Source organism: Myodes glareolus, chromosome 5, assembly GCF_982192425.1.
Source record: "Myodes glareolus chromosome 5, mMyoGla1.1, whole genome shotgun sequence".
In the NCBI taxonomy this organism is placed as follows: domain Eukaryota; kingdom Metazoa; phylum Chordata; class Mammalia; order Rodentia; family Cricetidae; genus Myodes; species Myodes glareolus.
In genome coordinates, this window is record NC_142030.1 from 35981755 (window position 1) to 36004358 (window position 22604).

Genomic DNA, 22604 nt, shown 5'->3' on the forward strand with positions numbered 1-22604 from the left:
TGGGACAAAGGGAGGGACGGTACCGCCCTTGGGGTACTTACTCTCCAGGGGCGAAATGGAGAGACTGAAGTCCCTGCCTTGCTTGGAGGGAGAGGTTCAGGTACAGAATAGGGGGCTGGTTAGAGGGCCAATGGGCAGGGAGGGCAAAGGGAGGCGGGCTCCCTGGCCCATGCGGGTAGGGCTGGGCAAAGCTGCTTTGGCTGTGGGCTCTTAGAATTCAACCAAACAGGCAGGCAGGCCCAGAACAGGCTCTGTCCTCCAGCTGGGCACCGAGAAGAAGGGACACTTAACTTCCGTGATTAAGACCGATGGGTAGACCTGCCACCTCCCTCCCTGAACTGCCTGGCATTCCTCACCTTCACCATCTCCAGAATGAAGACTTCAAACGCTCCCCTGGGCTCCTGTCGGCCCAGATCCTGAGAACAGCTCAGGTCTACCCCAGTTCACAAGCACACACACACTCACTGCCAGGGAAACAAAGGAGAGGGACCTGTACTTCCAGTCAGTGGGGTCTCTGGGAAGCCCTACCCACAGTTGCCCAGGTGAGGGTGCAGTGCAGGCACCCCAGGGCTAGAATGTAGAAAGGGAAGAGGAGAGCAGGGAAAGGCCAGCCAACATTGCTGGGTCTTAACCCTCCTGGCAGAAGGGCCTGTAACACTTCCATAGCAGAGGTGCGGTGAAGGGGGCACATCGAACCGTAAACACAGTGCACTCAACCTGAACCGAGACAGTTTAAAAAAACATAGTGCTGGCATTGTCCAGAGGTAGCACTGTGAACAGTTACCTAAGTAAAAATCAGAATCAAAATCTAACTGCTGTATCCCCATTGAGGGATACCACTTACCAGCAAAAAGGAGAAAATGAACTATAGTCTGAATAACCTTGATCCAAAATGCGTGGGACAGAACCGCTTTGGATGTTGAGTGGTTTTGGACTATTTACACATTTATAAGGAGATATCTTGGGAACCTGACATGAAATTCATTTATATCGAATATACACTTCCTTACACACAACTCAAATGTAATTTTTTATGAGACCTGTGTTTTGCTCCCAGCACTGTTCCAGCCCTGGAGACTGAACCCAGGGTCTCGTGCAGGTAGACAAGCCCTCTGCCAAGCTATATCCCAGCCTAGCTTCTGTGCCTACTGTTTCTGTTTTTCTTTTTGAGACAAGATCTCACTGTGTAGCTGGTCTGGAACTCTCTATGTAGAGCAAGCTAGCCTCAAACTCACAGAGATCAGCCTGCCTCTGCTTTCCAAGGGCTGAGATTATACCAAGCACCACCACACCTGGCCTAGAATCTGTGTTTGGACATGAGGTCAAAGGTAAAAGTCTCCGTCTTTTGTAGTTCATGGTGCTCAGAAAAGTTTTGGGTTTGAGGTGCTTTGGGTTTTGGAATCAGGGTGTGAGTGTGTGTGTGTGCACGTGCATGCATGTGTGCATGTGCGTGCGTGTGTGTGTGTGTGTGTGTGTGTGAATTTGTACTGGTTCACTCAACAACTTAGGTAAAGTCCAAAGGAATTTTGCTAATAGAAAAACCCAACCCAAAAATGGTTATGTACCATTGTTCATCACTGGTAAGGGGATGTGTATGTGTGTTAATGTGTGGAGACATGGGGAATAGTCTTAGGTGTGGGACAGTCTGTGCTTGGAGTTTAAGTTATGTTATCATTAATTATCAGTGTGACATTGTGCTGTGATGTAAGACTTTGCCAGTAGAAATGAAAGTGGGGAAGGCACAAGGAGTCTCTCTCTCTCTCTCTTTTGTTGTTTGTTTTTATTTTTGTTTTCTATTTTAGGCAGGGTTTCTCTGTGTTACAGCCCTGGCTATGCTGGAACTCGCTCTGTAGACCAGGCTGGCCTCAAACTCATAGAGATCCACCTGCCTCTGCCTCCCAAGCTCGGTGATTCAGGGCATGTGCCACCACACCTCTGCCATTTCTTACAACTGCAAGTCAATTGGAAACTGCCTCAGAATGAGAAGTCCAGTTTCAAAACGAACTGCCAGCATGCAAGAGTCAGAGAGACCGACATTAGGCACAGCTGATCTTACACATAGTCACGATTACCAGGCCCTGGTCTTGCACCTCCACACCGATTGCCATGTTCACAGAAGTCCACTTCCCATCCATGTGACCTGGAATGCGCTCACTCTACTCCTCGAATTCAGCACACTGGAGTTCTATAACATTGTTGCACAAAGGTGGGGCTGCTAGGTGCTAACATGGTTGTAAAACACTGGTCTGATCCAACCTTTGCGTCATACCAAGAGACTCAGAGAGGTCCACACAAGTAGTCCTAAGCCACACGGAAGTTCAACAGCAAAACTACCATCTTTGTGCTGAGCCTTTCCCCTGCCACATAGCTGCCTCTCTAGGGTCAGGGTGAGTGGGTGAAAGAAGTACAAGCAAAGGCCTTGTGGCAAGGCTCACCCAGCACTGCAAGCATCCACAGCCATCTCATAGAGACAACGGAGGCGCAAAATGAGATCTGGCCAGTTGCCGGTTGAATTCCCAGTTTAAGCAAAGCCCAATGAGGCTTAATGACAATTTGTCATCAGTGTTCAATGACAAAGTGAAGGACAATTCTAGAACCTCTATGAATCTAGTGAACCAACTCTGTTTGGTTCTGTGGCTAGCCAAAGAAAGGAAGAGACAAGGAACACACAGAGGAGAGAGAAAGAGGGGAGAGCAAAAGACAGGAAGGAGGCCTCCCGGGTCTGCTTAGACTGTGGTGCTTGGACGCCCCAGTGTCTCTAGCTGTGGCTTTCAGACTTGTCAGCGTGCCAGAATACTAGGGGCCAATGTGGGAGGAGAAGCAAGCAGGGTGGTAGCTGTCATCAGCCCACAGGATGGATCAGCAGGCCTGAGGGTTCAGCCTCCAGCTCTGGAGTCAGGGTGTGGTTCTGACCGTGGGGAAGCGAGTACCCTGAGCAGTCTGGAGGCAGCATATGAGGGGCAAACATGCTTTCTTCTGCTCATGTGGCCGCCTGAGTGGGTGAGGCTGGGACCCCAGGGGCTGCAGACTGAACTCGGCACTTTATTCCTGAGCAGAGAGGAACAAGGGCGCGCACAGCCTCTGCCCCAGAGCTCCAGGCAGATGGGATTTAGAGACATGGAAGACTCTGCCTGTGAGGACAACCCTCAACAAATTAAAGTCAGGAAAAAAGAGACAGAATCAAGAGGCTTGCACCTTCTGGTTCTGGGGAAAGGTTGGCTGGAACCTCAGTCTTCCCTGAAGGGCCTGGAACCCTGGGAGGGATGGACCGGGCCTGAGGGAGGAAGTAGGTTGAAGTCTCTTTTTGAAACCTCTTGCCAAATTTTTGTCTGAGGAAACTCTCTGGGAGAGCCTGCTAATGTTCCAGGAGAATAGGGAGCAGGCTGTCTCTCCTTCTACTGGGACCCCTTTCCTTCTAAGCACGAATGGCTGTCGACGAGACACAAGTTTGCAGGAGTCGTAGGCATACTGGATAGAAGAGGATGGAGTGACCAGAAGAGGTGGCAAGGCCACGAAGGAAGACTGCTGTGTCTTGTAGAAGGGAGAAAAAGGTCTCCAGCTGACTTCCCGATGCAAAGAACTTGGGGAGTCAGTCGTTTACTGTGTCAGGGAGTGACATAAAGGCCCCTCTATTGAGTCTTGGGGAAAGTCTGCATTGCTCCCCGGGACATCTACGTGGGTGGCTTCAATGAAGAAGGCGGGGAAAGCACAGACATTGCAAATAGGGACCACAGAGCCCAGGCGGAATGGAGAGCCGAGAGCTCAGCCACACATAAAACAACCGGCTCTCCACACCTGAGATGAACACAGCAGCGTCATACTGGGTGTGGGATGCGCAAAGGAGCTAAGAGGTTAAACACGTTTCCGGGACTACATGCCACCCGTGGCAGCGCTGGGAGGAGCCCACTCCCGGTCAAAGAGTGGGAGCAGCTCGGGCTGGCAGAAACACAAGTTCAACAATCAAATGCACATGGAGTCCCAGCTGGCCCCCAGAACCTTACACTTCTCGAGTTCTTGTGGCCACCGAGTGTGGTTAGCAAGTACAGAAAGCTTGGCTCGGGGTAGAACATGCCTTTGAGTCCCAGACCCTCCCAGAGAGGCCGTCACAGGACTCGCTGGCCCCAGACAGACTGTCCAAGAAGAACATGCAGATGGCATACTCACTACCAGAAATAGACAGATCATCACACAGGCCCCATGCCTCACCATGGAAGGCCCTGACAGCTTCCAGTGGGTTTCAAAACAGCCATGCCCCACTCATGCCCAGGGCTACAGCTCCTAACAGGGCACAGGCAGTAAGCAAGTAATGGTGACCCCAAACTTGCCACTGATCAGGAGACCTTGCCCTGAGATGCCTAGCCCTATACAAGTCCTTCCTTGTGCCAAGGGCTTGTACTTCCCTGCAGCAGCTGTTACACTTGGAGTAATGTTTAGAACTGGTGCCTCAGTGTATGCGTGGGCCAGTGAATCTAAGGGTCAGGTATTCATGCCTAGCATGACCCTCTGCGTGCCTGCTCACAGTGCCAAGCCTTCAGACTCACAAGGGGCAAGCCCACAAATGAGTGTGCTGGCAAAGCATTGGCTCAATGCCCTCACAGTTCTCCGAAGCCCAGCAAAGGCCAAAGCAGCCCTGCCCCTGCCCAGGAAGGGAGCCAGGAGAGCCTAGATTCCTCACTCTTGTGTCTACCTAACTGACCTGGGAAAGTCACCCAAGTCCGCATCCGCTGGAGCCCTTTAAGGGCCGAGCTTTTCAAATACATAAACATGAAAGGTTCTTTCCATGAGTCATGGGGCCTGGGGGCTACCCGGGGAGGGATGAGGTTAGTAGGCAAGGCCATGGAACCCAAGTCTAGGGACCTACCTTGATCTTCGCAGAGCTTCCTCGTCAGGGTCTTGCACTGTGGGAGAAAGAAGTTGGTCAGGAGAACTCACATGAAGCAGAGGAAGGGAGTCCACTAGACTTTTGAGGACACTCTAGGAATCAGCCAGGCCCTGGACTCTTGCTGTACCATCTTCTCAGTGGTGGCAGTGAGTGTGTGCATGCCAGGCCTCTGCCAGGGGAAGTTGAGAGGACACTGTACAGTAGGGAGGGAGTAGTCCAAGAAGGCCTGCAGGCCCTCTTTTCTCAATCATGAGCCATTATCTTGCTGGAAATCGGATGACAAGGCTTCCGCTCATGTTAGGGGTTAGAATGGAAGGCCCAGCCGGGGACCCAGAGGCTTTTTCCCAGTTGCCAACTTTCTATCAATGTTGATTAATTGTCAAGGGCAAGTGGCTTGACTCCTCAGCTTCTATCGGCTTTAAGACTGAGCCAGTACCCCTCTGTCTTACTCCCCTCTGCCCACCTTGCCACTTCAGCGATTCTACTCACTGTATTCTGTCCCTGTCATCTGGGCCAGGATGCGGAAGGAGCGAGACTGCAGGTTGGAGGACCGGCGGGCCCACTCGTCAGCCTCATCCTCCGGCTTGCTTTGGTTTTTGATCACAGCCTGGTACACAGGAGAGGCACTATCCACGGCCAAGTCTTTCACGGGAAGGCTCCTGTAGGACAGAAGGGGTGTGGGTGGGGGCCAGGCTGGAACTCAGACCCCACCACCACTTGGTTCTCACACTGCTTCCCTCCCCCCACCCCCCACATCTGTGCCCACTATTTTCACCCTCTAGTACCAGAAGAGCTGAGAAGCCTAGGGTTTCGGTGCTCAGGGATTCAGAGGTCAGGGAAGGTCCAGCGTGACAGTGGCTCTTCTTGCCCCTGAGGTTTCTATCCTTCCCATTGGCCCCATTCCAGTGCTAATCCTGGGCCTGAACAAGTTCCCACCCCACAACCTGGAGTCCCTTTAGGGAAGGAGGAGGTAGTTCTCCTTGAATTGATTTTGGCTTTCCTGAGCCAGCTCTGCCTGCGTGGAGAACGGCCTGCCTGAGGGACCTGGAGGCTCAGGACCCATCCAATGGCCTCCTCACACCCACAGATCCAGCTATGAAGCTGCCAATGCCTTGCTGCTGGAAGATGCCTGGGGCTTCTGGCTCGGCTGCCGGAGACAGCCTGGCTATGAAGTGTTACGAGAAATGAAGTGGGAAATTTTGCTCGGTACTGGCATCATGCGCATGGCCAGTGGGGTTGGGGCCGGGGATGGAGGATACTGCAGACATGGTCCCTGCACCCAAGCAGCATAATCTTTTGAGGGGAACCTGGTGATATTCCCTTAAGCTACCAGGGTCTGACATATATATGGTAGGTGCCCAAAATTCTTAGCTGGATGAATTTTTCAACACCAGATCAAAGCCAGCAGGGATCCCAGAGCTTCTCAGGCATTGGAATTTCCACCTGACTGATGTTTTATGGATTATATTGTGAATCTGTCTTGCCCAGAAACCCTCTCAGATGTCAGAGGCCAGGTCTGTGGTAGTAACAGCGTGCCAGTTAGTCCTTTCCTCTATAGAGTTTGAAACTGAGGTCCAGAGAGGTCAGCTGATTAGTGCCAGGCTGTAGTAGACAGGTACCACTGAACGATGAGTTAGGTGACACAGGCCCCAGTCCAGTGTCCTTTTTGTTCCCCTTTGTTATTGCTAGTCTTCACTTCACTTTTATTTATTTATCTGGAAGCAGAGTCTTGCTATGTAGCTGCCGTTGCCCTGTTCTCTTGAGTACTGAGATCATGTGTCACCACATCTAGTTTGCCCAGGGTCCTTTCTGTCAGGTGTTCTATGGTCAGGAAGCTCAAAGGCCTCATCTGCCTCCCAGGGACTACACTGCTTGGATGAGATGCTCCGACCACAGAAGACACAGACTGAGGCAGGCCCTAGCTCGCCCCCTCCTGCCTGGCTCCATCTGCCTAGTGGGGGCTGGCTAGCTAGGACAGGCTCCCCCTAGTTCACAAGCCTTCCGACTTTCTCTGCATGACGCTGGATAGAAATGGCCTAGTTTCCCAGGACAGGTTCCTTGGGCTTGACTTAGGGTAAGTTAGGACAGCTCGATAGAAAAGGAATTGGGGTGGAGGTGCAGGTGGCCCTGCTCCTGCTTCCCTGAAGACTTTCTCTAGCTTAGAGAGCCAGGTTCCCCTGGGGTCTATCCAGAGAGAGGTTTGCTGCTGCGCGAGAAGCAGAGGAAAAGCCTGGGTTCTTGCTCTTCTTGTAGAAAGCCGTTTCTCATACGGGATAGATTCTAAGGGTTCCTGAGGCCTTTGGGCACAACCAGATCTCTTTGGTTCTTGTGAACTCTAAGGACTGGCTTCCTAAAAGAGTAGCCTTTGACTTTGTCACCTTCTGGCACTGAATAATAGCCCAGTGTGCTTTCTAGTCCCCCAAGTGTGTCTTGTCCTAGGGAAGCTAGAAAAGGTTGGAAAACCTCACCAAAGCATGGCAAGGAGAAGGCGGTAATGAAGCCTTAGGCTAGGGTGGGCGCACTGTGAGTGCCAGGATTAGACTTCCATAGCCACATTGACACAGGTGAACTCCAAAAGACAAGCATCTGCCTGCGGAGGCTGCAGAGGATGTCGGTGGCTGACAGGTGGGCATGAGGAACAAGGTGGACAGAGTGCATGGGCTGACCACTGTCCTCAAACACACCCCACCAGACCCACACACCATCCTGCAACCAGACAGACGACAAGACGGACACTGCGGGTCTACTTACGCCAGCGGCGACGCCCTGCCAAGCAGAAGGTAACCCAGCCGCGAGTGCGCGTCCATCATGGGATAGCAGAGGGGCAGCGCACGCAAGAGAGCAGGGTTAGGACCAGAAATAAGTTAGGGGAGTTGGGTGGGCGAAGGGAGAAGAGAGAGAGAAAAAGAAAATTGTCAGTGAGGAAAGAACCGTGGAGATTAACAGCAGAAACGGAACACGTCATGGCCAGGAGGGTTCCTCACTGCGCCATAGCAGCGTCAGCGCAGTGCGCTCATGTTAAAAGGAACGGGAAAGGTCGATCCTTTCCAGGCACGCTAGCAAAAGGAGAGACCGGAAAGGGAAGGGAACAGGTGGGAGACAGCTAGATTCACAGTCTGAGCACCACAGTCTCCAAATCACAGGCACTCTGATAATAAAATCAAACACTAGACGTTTTCCCACTGTGCAGAAAATATAGTGTGCTGAACAGTTGATACATTATTTCCCATTTGACTGTCCTTTGGTGTTGGCTACCACTTTTAAGGGCTTGCCAAAGACCATGTAACAAACAAATATTAACAGGACATCCCATAGACTTTTGGGCTTGGTCAGGCAGACTTGTTTTACTGGGTACTCATGACCTAATGGTTGTTTAAAAAAAAATTGCATGGTCACTTTTTTTTCTTTGAACCAACGATTTAAGTAAATCAGTGCAGTCCAGATGTCTGCAAAGGGATGCCTGCAGTCCTAAACTGCAGGTTTCGGACTAGTGACTGCAAAAAGGACAACCTCTGCCCTCTGGTGGTCGACAGGGAGTAGTGCCTCTCTGAGCCGAGATCAGGCTCTCTCCAGAAATGGAGCTCAGGATGCGTAGCTGGGTGCCTTATCCTCTGGCCTCTGTAAGTACACCATGGCCACAAGTACTTGTCCTTGTTCCGTAGGAAATGCCTGGGACATTTATGTGTCCCTCTAACAGTATCTGTTCTTATACTTGCAGAAAAAAGTTTAATGTTTCCATAGACCTTTTTCTCCTGAGTTTGTGGGAATCTCTGATCCAGGAATAATATGTTGCCTAGAGAGGTAAGCTCTGTACTATGACATTCCCCAGCAGAAAAAAGTAATGACCTGCCCTCCTGGTACCCCTGTGTGTGCATGTGCATGCATTTGTGTGTGTGTGTGTGTGTGTGTGTGTGTGTGTAAGAAAACAGATGAGAGAGACAGATAAAAGCAAGAAACAATAGAGAAGAAAACAAAAAAAAAAGACAGAGATGCAGCAAGGAGATGAGAGATATAGAGAAAGAAACAAAGATGAGACAGAAATGGGGTGAGAAGAAGACAGGAGAGAATGGCCCCTCTGTTAATACTTGAACGGTACCAGTTTCGTCTGAGTTTCTACCAACTCTGTCCCTAATCCACCTTCGAGTTACCCAACCAAGCTAATAGACCAATCCCAGGAATCAAGGTCATTTTAAACCCTACTGCTCTGAAGCCAGGCTTCCTGGGGCAAAGAGGAGGAGAGACATGCAAAGGATAAGGTTGACATACCTTGGATAGCTGACCCAAGGCCTCTCCCAATAACAAACCCACCAAGTGCGGGATTGATGTTCATCACTAGAATAAGACACTTTCCTCCACTTCCCCAGTACGGCTTTAGTTATGAGAGGTTCGGGGAGGCTCCTGTGCTCTGCCGAAGCTGGAGCAGAAGCACCGCCAAAGTCTCTAACCAGCACCTCTCATAAAGCCTGGGAAACTCAGTCTGACAATCCCTTTGAGGAAGCACAACGTTCTACATTTTGCCATTTCTCCTACAGCCAAATGCAGGGCGGACTCTGAAGAGAAAAAAGGCAACACATTCCTGAAGTCCCTGGTGAAGGCTGGTCCTCCGGAGGTCTGAACCCAGGAGTCACTAGGTGAGAGAAGAAAACTGGTCCTGCTAGAGTTTGGTAGCTTCCACAGTGCTTACCCACTGAAGTCACTGCCCTGGGCCTGGGCCTGCCCGGCGATGGCATCCATGATGGCATCCTGCGAGTACATGCTGATTGGGGTGTTGTACTGTGCGTGGATGATGGTAGCCTTGCCGCCCAAACCCTTCACCTCAATGGGCTTGTGGGTGGACAGGGCTGAGTCCTTCAGGGCGTTGGGATTGAAGCGTTCCTGGTAGTCGGCGCTGAGGAGGGCAGGTGGGAAAGGGGGGAGTGGAAAAGGGAAGAGGGATGGGGAGGAGAGAGGGCAACAGGCGAAGGTTACATGGAAAGTCAAGTCCAGGGTGCTGGTGGGAATGTGGAGAGAGATCTCCCAAAGCTGAGGTCTTGGCCCAAGCAAGTTCCCCAAGTTCCCCACTGTGGGCTGCCTGGGCGTGCCCAGGAGAATTTTTGGCACCTCCCAAGACCCTTGCAGGAGATCTTTCATATCCACCTGAGTGGGCTCTCCCACTCCCTTCAGGCTTCCCTGCAGCCTGACTTCCCTCCTAGGGTCAGCATTCTCATCATGCACAGCAGGATGGAGAAGCAGACATAAGCGGGGTTAGGGGAGCGGGACTTGGGAAGAAGACAGAAGCTGGGCCATGTGACAGAAGAGGCAGCAGCCCAAGCAGATTCTAGACTGTTCCAAAGGCGAAAAGCGGTCACATTGGCACACTTGGAGGTGCTGAGGTTCTGAGCAAAGTTCCTTCATGAAGGGGCTTTTCCTGCCAGTCATTCTTCTGTGGCCTGGGATTCCATTCTTCCAGATCCTTCTATGCATGTGCTTCTTTCTTGGAGGATGGCTCAGGCTGCCCAGGCCCCCAAGTCCAGCATGCTGTAGCTTGCCAGCCTCTACCCATCCAGGTTCTTCCCTTCAACAGGTAGGTGCCATCCCCAAGCAGAGATAAAATCACATGGAGTCCTTCTCGGGGTCCCACTGGGACAGAAAAGTCTTTAGAGCCACACAGGCTCGTGACAGCGCAGCACCCCACACACCTGAATTAACCTGCAAGCCTCAAGCTGCTGAAGTGTGAAACGACTTCCCTCCATACTCCAGCAAACACCCGTGCAGGCTCATCCAGGGCACAATGCACCCCCACTCACACATGCACATAGGTACCCATGCCAACAGGCACACGCCATCCACACCCAACGGAAGGCAGCTGCATGCTGGAATGGCACACAGGGACATACACATGCTGTCCTTGGATACTAACTTGGCTGGAGAATTGGCTACCACCTGGAAGGAGAGAGAAAGCAAAGAAGATGGAACAGTCAGAGTGAGGCCTCGACCGGGGAAGTGCGAATGTAGGGACCATCTTCAGAATGGTCGTGAAGGAGGCCGGAGCAAGGCCTCAGTCTGCAAGGAGTAAGAAGCGAGGAAGGAGAGAGCGCAGAGTCAGGAATCAGGGTCTCTAGGAATAGGTTGGGGTGGGAGGTGCTAGGACTTCCTTTATGGTGAGCCCAGCATTTCCTGATTTGCCAAGGGGAAGGAATTTCTTGTCTGACTCAAGACTATGCACAGGTCCATGGATCACAAAGGTAGAGCCTGACTGTAGACCCTGGAGAGAAAGCTGAGACAGAGACATGACTGCTGCAGCTACTTCAAAAAGGCTTGAGGCTCCCCAGTTCCTTCTGGTTAGGTGCCCCAAAATATGAAAAACCACAGCTTAGCTCTGTTCATGGGGCAACGTGGGCATTCATGCCCCAAGGAGGCATTGCAGGGCTGTTGTATGTGCAGCAGTGTTACCCATCGCCCCTGGGCCCTATTCTCTCTCCCAAAGACAGACAGGCATCCCTGGCTACTCCTCGTGGTGCAGGGAGTAGGAGATTGATGCAGTCCCCAGTGACTGCTCCAAAGGCCTTGGGGGCCAGCAGTGAAGCAGGAGGAGGCCCAGAAGGAGAACATGTCCAAGGCTTGTGCAGGAAAGCCCCCAGCAGGGGCCACCTGGCATAGACAGCACAGAGGGACCCTGTCCTCCCTCCTATAGGGCAATGAGTTTTTAGGAATATGAGTTTCTTTGGGGAAGCATTATCTGTATGATGCTTCTTTAAATGTAGACCGCTTGTGGTGGCAGATCTGTGGCCCTGTCTGACACTAGAGATGAAAAAGTGTGGAGGAGAAGTGACATTGTCTCCAAACACATCTGCTTCCCTACATCTGTCCACTACAAACTCTGGAAGAGGGAGCCTTAACCCCAGTTAGCCTGACCCGGGTCACCCCACAACCAAGGCCCTGGGAAGCCAAGAACTTCCCACCCCAGAGAGTCCATGGTGTTATCTGCTCAGGCCCAGGTCCCCTACTGTCCCAGAGCTGATAAAATTCCTTCTGTCCTCCCAGGCTCCAAAATAGCCACAAGTGGATCTATATTAGGAAAAGGCCAGCTTGGCTTTGCCATGTCTTTGCCATGTTTGGCCAGTACTGACAACTGCAGGGTCAGCTCCGGTGATGATCAGCCAGCCCAGTGTCCCCTGCAGAGGGCAGTGTTGACCTGACTGGGTGGGGGTTGCTTCTGTCCTGTGCAACCAACTCCTTCTTTGGCACTAATGCCCCCTCTAGGTTCTTGCTCCATCCCAACGCTTGGAAGCCTGCAGCACACACTGCACAGAGAGGAGCCAGGACTCAGACCCCAGGAGGAGGCACCAGGGATACAGAGCCTGCTGGGGACCCTTGCTCTGCCTTTCAGGTGAGGAGAGGGGCACGGGTTGTTCAGGCCTTTCTGTCCTTGTTCTCCACTGGTCCTCCTCCATGTCTCCCCAGAGCTCCAGTTGCCAAGAATCACGCCCCAAACTGCTCAGAGGAGAGTAAGGAAGGGGCTTCGTTTTGGAGCGTGACAGAACAGAAGTCAATTCCTAACCTTGACTCTTCTCAACATTACAACTCTGGGCAAGTTCTGCTATCTCAAGCCTATTCATAAGAAGGAAGTGGGGCCACTGGAAAAGACGACTCCATGGATAAGAGCAGTGGCTACTCCTCCAGAGGTCCCAAGTTTGATTTTCAGCACCCAAGTGGCAGTTGACAACCATCTGTAACTCCAGTGCTAGGTATCTGATACCTAGTAGTGCACAGACGTACAGACAGACAACCCTCACGCATAAAAATAAAATAAAAATTAAAAAATATAAAAAAGGAGCAAGTGAGAGTTTCCATCTTGCAGATGGGTAAAGCCAAGTAATTGTACCCCAGTCTAAGCCTTCAGCATGGGATGTATGCAGTAGATGGGCATGGTGAACTGCCCATTTGTTGCTTTCAAGCAGTGAGACACTTAGCAAAGTGGGGGCCTCAGGGCAGCAGAGGTCCCAGCTCTTTCTGCCCACACCATCAACACTGCTATCAGCCTTAACTTTGAATGAAGTACCAACATCACTTCCTCCTCTGGTCCACCTTCCCACTGAGGATGCTGTTGGCTCCCGCTTCTTCAATTACCAAGTGATAATTTCTACATTTGCCAAGTAGGTTCTGGACAGCGTCTGCACCAAAGGACTGGCACCTGGGAGTCCATGGGGTAGGGACAGGGTTTCCTGATCTCTTAGCTTTCCCGGCTCCATCTCAAGTCAAGATGGAATCAGGTAGATCACTAGCTCTGTCTGTCTCTTACTACTGTGTGACCAGGGGTCAATTTCACACTCTATCTGACTTGTTAAGATAAAGGAAATCAATGTCCACCTCTGAAGTTACTGACAAAGCCATTTCCTATGGGGCCTGAGAGATGACTCAGCAGTTAAGAGCACTGACTGCTCTTCCAGAGGATTTTGGTTCAAAACCCAACACCCACCCGGCAGCTCATAACAATCTGTAATTCCAGTCCTAGAGGATCAGTCAGTCTCTTAGATATGCATGCAGGCAAAGCACCCACACACATAAAGTAAATTAATTAATAAAGAAGAGTCAGTTCCCAGCTCAGAGTCAGCTCAGCCAGGGAGACATTTCCATCACTGCCAGTGGGCTTTCTGGGGGTCCTAGTCAACCAGAAGGCAACTTTTTTGCCTGGGGTGGGTCCAGAAGGGACCAGGAAGACCTACCCATCAGAGGAGGAAAAGGAAGCCATCTTTATTCTGCCTTTCTATAATTTTCAGCTTTCTTGCTGGGAAAGCCTTGGCTTGGGGAAGCAATGGTATGCTAGAGACTGGCCTTGCTCAGATTCCAGAAGGAGCTGGGGAAGTTGAGAAACCAGAGCGTTCTGGTCTAGTAGACACAGAAGAGCAAAGGAGGGTGTGGCTGGGGCCATGCTGATGGCGCTCCTGTCAGCTGGGAGAGTCTAGGCCCTGAGTACGTGCAGTGTGTGACAAATGCCGTTCTTTATCCTCCCGTTAACTGCAGACAACCACAAGATTTCTCTCACCAAGACACTGGACCACAGTGAATGCCTTAACTCAGCTGGCTGTGCCTTCTGCATCTAAAGATGAGTACATTCATTTCACAGGGCTGTGGCGTAGCCACTGTGAGACAGGAGGGGAGAGAGCCTGGCAGCTGATAATGCTCACACGTGCATCCCTCCTTTCTATCCTTCCAGTGACCTGGCTCCGTGTTCCTTCAACTCCTGCTCCCATGGAGACTTACTAGCCAACTGTGGGGACCATAGCGGGTTGTTGTTCCCCACAATCTCTTTCTTCTCAGAGTTCTGCTTCCTTGCTGGCCACCCTAGCCTGGGTCAGTCTTGCAAGCGCCCTCCCCTCGTACCATTGCCCAGTCTCTCCATGGGTACTTCTGGCTCTGCCTCCTTTGGGTAGCCTTCCTAGATCACCCTCATCATTAGACAACTTGCTTTCTTCCCCCACCCCCGCCTCTTTTTAGAGACAGGGTCTCTCTGTGTAGTCCTGGCTGTCCTGGAACTCACTCGGTAGACCAGGCTGGCCTCCAACTCAGAGATCTGCCCGCCTCTACCTCCTGAGTGCTGGAATTAAAGGTGTGAGCCACCACCGCCCAGCTGAGAACTTTCTTTCTTATCTCTAATGCTTCCCTGTTCTTGCCATAGACACCCAGGGATATGGGGACTAGTCTTTCTTTTAGAACGTTAGTTCTCAGAGGCAGTAGGTAGTTTCATCTCATGGGATGGGGTGTTGCCTGGGGTGACTATCTGGGGAGTTAGAGTCTCCTGCGTGCAACTTAACCTTTTCTGAGCCTCAGTTTCTATTTCTGCAAAAACCTGATATGTGACTCCAGAGTGGCTTTCCTGGCAGCAACGATGTGCCTGGCAGTGGTAATATGCCTGGTTGACAACAAATATCAGTAGGATCCCTGCTGGTGTTGATCTTGGCTGGTTCTACCTCATGGGTGTGAGGCTGCCTGTGCTGAGGCCTATTCCTCCCCCTGACCACCTGACCAGACTGTTGTAGTGAGCACCGATGACCCAAGGGCCTCCATACCAGACAGCAGGATGCCCTTTACCTACCCTCCAAGGAGTCCAGCACCTGAGGCCTTCCCTCGGAGGCCCATCTGATACATCTGAGCCATCTCCCTCAGTGTCTCTGCTGAGTACAGGCCAATGGGGTTGTTATATTGCCTCGGTTGACTGGGGCCTGGCAGAACTTTGGGGCTGACTGAGCCCTGTACACCCTCTGGGCTGGCCTTGGCCACTGGGCTGCCCTGAGAAAGGACAGATTCCGGGGCCTCCATGTGTGGGGTGAAGACAGAGGTCTGGGAGAAGGAGGAGCTAAAGGTGTCCCCGAAATCCAGGGTGCCCAGGGTGCCTGGGCTAGCCCTCGCCTCAGGGCTGGGGCTGGGAGTCGCCAGGCTGCCGTTCGTGTCCAGAGCGGGGTCCTGGCATAGGGCAGCACCATGCAGGGAGAGAGAAGATAGCGGTTAGAGGCCACGCATGGCTGTGCTTCTGTGTGCATCTGAAACAGACATGTTAGGGTGAGCACCTGTCTCCCACCTCCCACAGCCTGCAGCCTGCTGCATGAAGCACCAAGATGGAGCACTGAAAAGGAAGGCCCTTTGCAAGAGGAGGGGAGGAGGGAAGCCTGGGGGTCCTGGTCTGGAGGCTGGCATCCATCTGAACAGAACGCAAAGTCTCTCCCAGAAAGCCGAGTCTGCCTCTGTGGATGTGGGGCTCAAGAGAGAGTAAGGTACCACTCTCTTGTCTATTGGTCCCCTTTCCCTCTGGATGGGTACCCTGTGAGTGCAGACAAGCCTCCTGATTCACTGACCCCACCTGGAGAAGACCCTTCATAGCCAGGGCTGACTGACTCTTGGGGTGGAGGTACAGAGGGGAACCTAAGAAAGCAACTGGGCTATTTGACCATCTTCATCTACACTAGCAGTTTCTCCCAGCAGCCCTCTGTCCAGCTCCCCAATCTATGATCCTCCTCCACCACTACCGTGAGCCTCTTCTTCCTATCTCATCTTTCCGAAGGGAAGACTAGAGTCAGTCTATTTGAGTGGAGGAGCTATGGGTAGGCTTTCCCAAGTTTAGATGGGGCCTTTGGACCAACCTTCCCAAGTTTAGGTAGGGCCCTTGGACCCACAGGGTTCAGATGCTTTAAAGAGGGCTTGGAAAGGACTCTGGATCTAGTGGTGAGATCTAGGGGCAGGGCTTTGCGGCCCCTCCACTCCTGTGTAGCCTCTGGGATTATAACCAGCTTTCCTAATGGAAGAGGGGTCTGTAGCTGTGATGGATGGATAGACACTTAGCAACTGGAAGAATCTGTATACAGGAAAACCCTGAGGGCCGGTAAGGTCCCTTCACACTTGGGAGTGCCTCCAGGAGTGACTGACTCAAGCTGGGGCCTCTCTAACAGCAACACAAGTCTCTGTCCCCAGACAATGAGGGTCAAAGCCCTCGAGACAGACACCTATCTCCTGTTTAGCTAGAATGCTGGCCCTCTTCTCAGCACATTGTTTTCCAAACCGGTTTCTTCTCAGAACGGCAGCTGGTCCTGGGATGGTATCTTGGGCCCAAGTAGGCATCTCCACGACTCGATGTGTCATAGGTAAGGGGGCTCAAACACTTCCCAGGAGGGTCAACAGTGCCAAGGGCAGGCAAGCAGGCAAGGTCACACTCCAGGAACCGTGGCCGAGCACCTACCTTCTGGTGAGGGATCACTGGCAGCGGGGACTGGATAGGAGGTGCCGCTGTGGAGATGGCAATAGGACGCTTGGACCTAGAGAAACCAGAAACGAGACCCAGTGAGGACATTTGCACCTGGTCAAAAGCTCCTGGGGAGACCCGGAGCTGGACAGTCGAGTCACAGGGCCAGAGTACATGTCAAGCCTAAGGGAGGTCCTGGGCTTGAGCAGGGCAAGGAGTCATAGCCCCGGGAATATTCTTGTCGGCACCCGCAGGCCTCTTCTGCATGGGGTGAGGGTAGGGCTGCCTGAGGATGGAGGAAGCAGGCCTTCCGGGCCCAGTCCTCCATGTACCTGTGGCACTGTGGCCATGCTCTCTGACTAAGCCACCTCCATAAAGGGAGGCAATGATAGCTTGACCGTGATTTCAGCCCCTCCTTCCCATATGATTCTGCAGCGCAGGGCTAGACCCAGGCAAATGCTGAGGACCATCTCTCTTTCGTCCCTATCGCATACCCACACCAAAGCCGCATCCCCTCCTCTGGGGGGCTTCCACCTACTTCTGCAGGGTGAGGCTCAGGTTGTAACTGGCGGATTTGATCTTGTTCTGGGCCTCCAGGTGGGTCATGGTGTCCGTGTTGACGCCATCAATGGCCACCACAAGGTCGCCTTGGCTGAGCTGGGACTGGGCTGCCTTGCTGCCAGGAGTGATCTGGTTTAAACAGTAGAAGAAGGGGAGTCAGGGAAGGTTCGCCTGTGTATCCAGCTGATACCCATCCTGCCATTGATTCCCAATGGCTGACACTGGTTGCTCACCAAGACTGCTTCCCCTTCCTTACATGGCCACCACTAGGACTTTTTGACAGCCACCAAGGGACCAGCTTTGACCAGTGGAATACTGGTGGAAGGAACATATACCACCGCCAGGAACACATCCCCAGCAACCGTCATAGAATCCTGCATGGTGCTGGTTGACTGACTAAATGCACATGCTCAAGAGGAGTACAGTCAAGTGGCTGACAGGAAGGGGCCTGGACCCCAGAGTCACTACCTGGAGCAGAGATGGTATGTCAGGGTTTCTAAGTGAGGAATACATTACCTCTGCGCTAGGCCATTGATGGTTGGGAACTATATACTCCACCAATTACTATTAGCCCTGCACCCCGCAAAGTCGTAGAGATGAGGGTAATACTTATCACCTCCCTGCCCACAGTCATTGTCAGACCAAAGTGCAGCATAAATGACCGCTCACAAAAGCATCCAAGCACCAGGTGCTTTATGCTACTGGGGACAGGTGCACAGAAAACCATTAGAGCCATCAGCCCTGTTTGGATAAGAACAGGACAGGCCGTGAAGTGTGTCTGGCCTAAGGCTCTTTGTCTACCTGCATACCTCTGGAAGGAAAAGCATAATTATGAAGCTAGTTCCTAATTCCTGTGCCCCACCGTCCGCCAAAAGTATTTGCCAAGAGACTCCATCTTTGACCGCACAGAATGCCATTGAGACTCCAATCTGAAGACACTTCACGGGATGTTGAGAAAGCTACACCCACTATTACTTGGGAAGCCATGGTGGCTCACACTGAACTTTCAGTGACATCATACATGATACCAAATTTTGTGGGGCGGCCCCTTAGTTGCAGTACTTGGAGTGTTGTGGTGACCCTTCCCACAGTGACATCATCTGAGATATAAACTTCCAGAAGGTCCAGTGACAGAATTTAGAGTGTTTCAATGGAACGGCCATAGGGACATTAGCAGCCCTACTCTGAAGGATAGCTCACGAGATGTTTCTTTCTTAGGAGATTAGCCTCAATTTCTATAGGAGATTAGCCTCATTTCTATGACTCCCAATGGAATGTCTCAGTCCCTGAGAATATCCCATGAACCTGTTCATTTTTTCCAGTCTAAATGGTTACGGATTGAGAAGACAAGCAGGGTGGAACTATCTGCTAGTGTGTGGTACTTGTGCATAAATGTATTTTAGGAGCTGATCCTGCGTCAGTAGGAAGTCCCTCAAGGAATGTGACACAGGCCTTATCATCAACGACATCACAGGAAAGAGAAGGCTCTGAGCGCCCCCAGATGGCTGGATCTCTTAGCTTTGTCCCCTGACGTGCCTACCTGCTAGTTCTCCTGGCATCTCTGGCCACATCCTACCCACCTTCCTGGCTGTGATGTGGGAGTAAAACTATCCATTAATACTATCAGCATCTGGATTTGGATTAAGGTCTGGGAACCATCCTAGAAGGCGATCACGGATGACCTGAGGGACAGTCCCGTGTTCTGTGCACCAAGCCTGTGTGGGCCTCTGATCAAGCTCTGAGCATAGATGGAAGCCTCCTGCCAGGTTCCTTAAAGGGAACTGTGAACAAATCAAGGTGCCCTGCAGTCGCTGTGCCCAGAAAATAAACCACTTTGCTGTAGTCATGCCACTGGTCCCAGCGCTGGTCCTATACCCTGGGGGTTACGACCACAAAACCGAAAGGGCCCTCCCTTGCCAACTGCTGCTCACAAACGTTTGATGTTCCCGGTGTCTTCTTTCTTTTTATTTTTTTCTCTGTAAAACCTCGACTGTCCTGAAACTCACACTGTAGACCAAGTTAGCCTCAAACTCATCAAGATCCACGTGCTTCTCCCTCCCAAGTGCTGGGATTAAAAGCGTGTGCCACCACACCCCACTCCAGGTGTCTTCTCAAACACTGCCCATCTTGTGCCCAGAACATTCCCTTTCTGGACTTCAAATTGCCAGGCAGGAACTACAGAGAAATGAAAGTCTCAATGACCAAGACATCTGATTTGCAAAGTCCACTCTCCGAATGCCAGAGGGGCATCGTAGAATCATCCTTATCTCCTATCCCATCACCACAGGGAGCCTGTGTTGCTGTCTTAAATGCAGAGGTGAAGAGTACTGACAGAGGCGGGGGAGGTGGCTCAGGCTTTTAAGTGTTCTCTGCACAAGCATAAAGACCCGAGTTCGAGCCCTGACACACAACTAAAATAACAGGTGTCAGTGTACACTTGTAATCCCAGTGCTGGGAAGGCAGAGACTTCCCCAGGACTTGCTGACCAGTCAGCCTATCTGAATAGGCAAGACCCAGGTCAATGAGAGACCCAGTCTCAAATAGCAAGGTGAACGACTTCTGAGGTACAATACCCCAAGTTATCTTTTTGTCTACACAGACACAGATGTATGAGGCGTGGGAGGGGGGGGGAGAAAGAACAAGGAAAAAACCAAGATGCTTTCCTAGACAAGAGGCTTCTTGCCGCTATGCAGAAACTATACCCGTCCTCCTGCCTTTCTATGCAAGGCTGTGCTATCTCCAACAATTCACTATAGTAACCTTTAAGATGAAAAAGTATGAACTCCCAATTCTCATCATCACTGTCCAGCCATAACATCCCACTTTCTCTTTATCCCACATCACTTTCCCCACTCTCCATCCATGAAGCCACCTGTAGGAGCCCTTCAAAGACAGATGGAAACACCCAGGGTAAAGTTTCCAGTGCCCTGCTCTCCTAGTGGACTGCCCACGTCCCAGAACTGGCTACCCAGGGCAGGACATCCCCAGGGAAAGATATCTCCTAGTAAAGCTGCCCTGTGGTATGTCACTACCTAAAACGCTCTCTTTCCATAGCAGGACATCCCTACAGAAGGATACCCCCAATGCTTCTCACTATGGAGAAGGACTTGTTCCCTGCAGCAAACAGCTTGGGGGTAGGGTACAGGGGAGCAGCTACCAATCCCACACAGAAGGGCTGAGCTTCAAAGCCAGAAGGGACACTGCCAGCAGTGCTCAGATCATGATGAGAGAGAGTATAAGCAAGGACAACAGAATGACATCCAAGGGAGGCTGGGCCTGATCAGCTAGTGCCAGCTGCAGGCCGTCAGGAATGCCGTATCTTTAGAGCTGCCTGGTGACATGTTTCTCCCTAGGGCACGGCCAGCTTGTACTTATCCTTCCCTGTGCCTGGCCCTGATAGCCTCAGGCGTGGGCTGGGGGGTAATCCTTGCTCCAGGAGCCTGGTCAGTAGCCAAACATTCCAGAGGGAGCCACCAAGCTGGATCCCCCTGTCCCTGGCGTCGCTCTCCCTGCATCTGTGTCTGCCCATCAGGGCTCAGCTGGCCTGGCCTTTGGCTGCCCTAAGCAGGGCCCAGAGTCCCTCGAGTGGGGGTGGGGTAGTCGCATATACGGAGATGTTCTTTTCTGCTCCAGTGTCCTTAGAGAAGGAGACCAGAGGGAGGCAGGGATGCTAAAGACAGCCAAGGACCATCAGATCCCTTCCCTCCAGCACAGGGGCAGCCTCAGCAGGCTGGGGGAGGGGACCGGCACTGTGGGACCATTGCCTGGAGCCCAGGGCTCATGAAAAGGTTTAGTTTCAGTAAATCTCTTCTCTCACTTTACAGCCTCCTTTCTCTGTTGACTTCCTCTCAGAAAAGACTCAGAGCACACACATTCTTGGAGATATTTCCTTTCAAAATAAAAAGTCTTTCTATATCTTTTTGAACATTTAAAGTCCTCTCTGGATGGGTGTTTCGTTTCTACCTAGTTTTTCAATTGTTCTAAGCCAACAATCACGTTCCATCGTGGATATGAACACTAAGGAGAGCCTAGAAGGGCCACAAGGTGGGGCACCAAGGACAAACTGGGCCAGGATTAGCCACTCGGCCCATGGTTGCTGGGCCATGACCCTGGGGAACCCCATACCATATCACTGGTCCCAGAAGCACTGTTCTATACCATGTGGGTCATGACAACAAGACTCAAAGGGCCCTCCCTTGCCAACTGCTTCAACAGCCTCTGAAGTCCCGGGTGTCTTCTTAAACACTGCCCACCTTGTGCCCAGAATATTCCATTTCTAGACCCTCAAATGTGTCAGCCAGGCAAGGACAATAGAGAAATGAGTGCCATGGTGGCCAAGAGGACACATCTGATTAGCCAGGCGCAAGCCGTTCTCCAGAGGCAGCACAAGGGCAGCTGACGTCATGGCCACTGCCATGCCTAGGAGGAAGGCGACAAAGGAAAGCGTATGGACAATGGAAAGGATCAACTTAACGCAGCTTTGGTTGAAATGTCACACAATCCAGTGAGTGTGCAGAGCACAGGGCAAGGCCTTCTTCTCTGACACGTTATGAGGATTACGTCATTAAATAGGGTGTGACATAAGGATGCTGCAGAGCAGAGAAGGTTTCGGTGGAATCTCCACTTCAAGGGGCTTAAGTTCTGTCCCAACCCCCTTCTCCTAAAAACTCCAGAAAAGTCAAGAATAACACTGGGGGACAGCAGGTAGGTGACCAGTTTGGCTGTACCACAGGGATCGACAGAGTTGACAGAAGGTGAAAGGCAGGGGGTCAGCCCCAGTGACTAGTCCTAAGAGAGCCTACTATTCCTAGAAGGGCGTGGCAGAGTTGCAGGGGTTTTATCTAGGGTTCCAGGGAAACAAAGTGTCATGCAGGGTCTGAAAGTTCCCATGCCATGACCTCCTGACCTGCTAGCTCCCTGGAAGTGGAGAGGACAGCTGGCAGCCTCTCTCTGGGGTCCCTGGGCTCTACAGAACTTTTTAACATCCCTCCCCATATTCAGAAGCACATAGACCTTGCCTTCATTCTCTGTGCGACTTGCCAGGTGTGGTGGAGCTGGCTAAGGGCAGGTAACAGGCCCAGAAGGAGTGGAACCTTCCCAGCCCTTCTTCGAAGCCTGGCAGGGACTCCCCTTGAAGTCCTAAGTGCATTTTAACTCTGTGGGATTCAATTACCACATGCCAGGATGGTTCTTTTCCCCTCTGGCCTCCACTGGGGTCTTGCTCCAGCTTTTGCCCTTTTTCTGGAAACTTCTGTCTCCTAGTGGCTTCAACTTCTATTCCAACTCCGGCGTATAAATAAGCCAGACTCTGCTATGCCCTGCTTTGCTTACCCCAGAAGTTCTCATTTTTAACTTTTTCCCCTCTGAGCCACAGGCCCCTGCTCCTCCGCATCCCATCCCTCACACACTCAGCCCCCGCCCCCCGTGTGTGTACGTGTGCTTTGCGGG

The 22604-nt window shown here is 51.9% G+C and overlaps 1 protein-coding gene across 10 annotated transcripts in view; it reads right to left on the minus strand.

Annotated features, from left to right (window-relative positions):
* The window catches only part of Ldb3 (LIM domain binding 3), a 58260-nt gene that overhangs the window by 31583 nt on the left and 4073 nt on the right, over positions 1-22604 (minus strand). For 3 of the 10 annotated variants that reach the window (XM_087906266.1, XM_087906263.1, XM_087906269.1), the window contains exons 3-9: positions 17134-17285; positions 16593-16668; positions 10782-10804; positions 9567-9770; positions 7634-7648; positions 5372-5541; positions 4862-4898 (exon numbers count right to left, since the gene is read on the minus strand). In XM_087906266.1, the coding sequence (XP_087762392.1) occupies positions 4862-4898; positions 5372-5541; positions 7634-7648; positions 9567-9770; positions 10782-10804; positions 16593-16668; positions 17134-17285 (677 nt within the window). Of the gene's footprint in view, positions 1-4861; positions 4899-5371; positions 5542-7633; positions 7649-9566; positions 9771-10781; positions 10805-14957; positions 15326-16592; positions 16669-17133; positions 17286-22604 lie in introns of all 10 variants that reach the window. The other 7 variants (XM_087906267.1, XM_087906264.1, XM_087906270.1 and 4 more) reach the window with 3 other exon arrangements.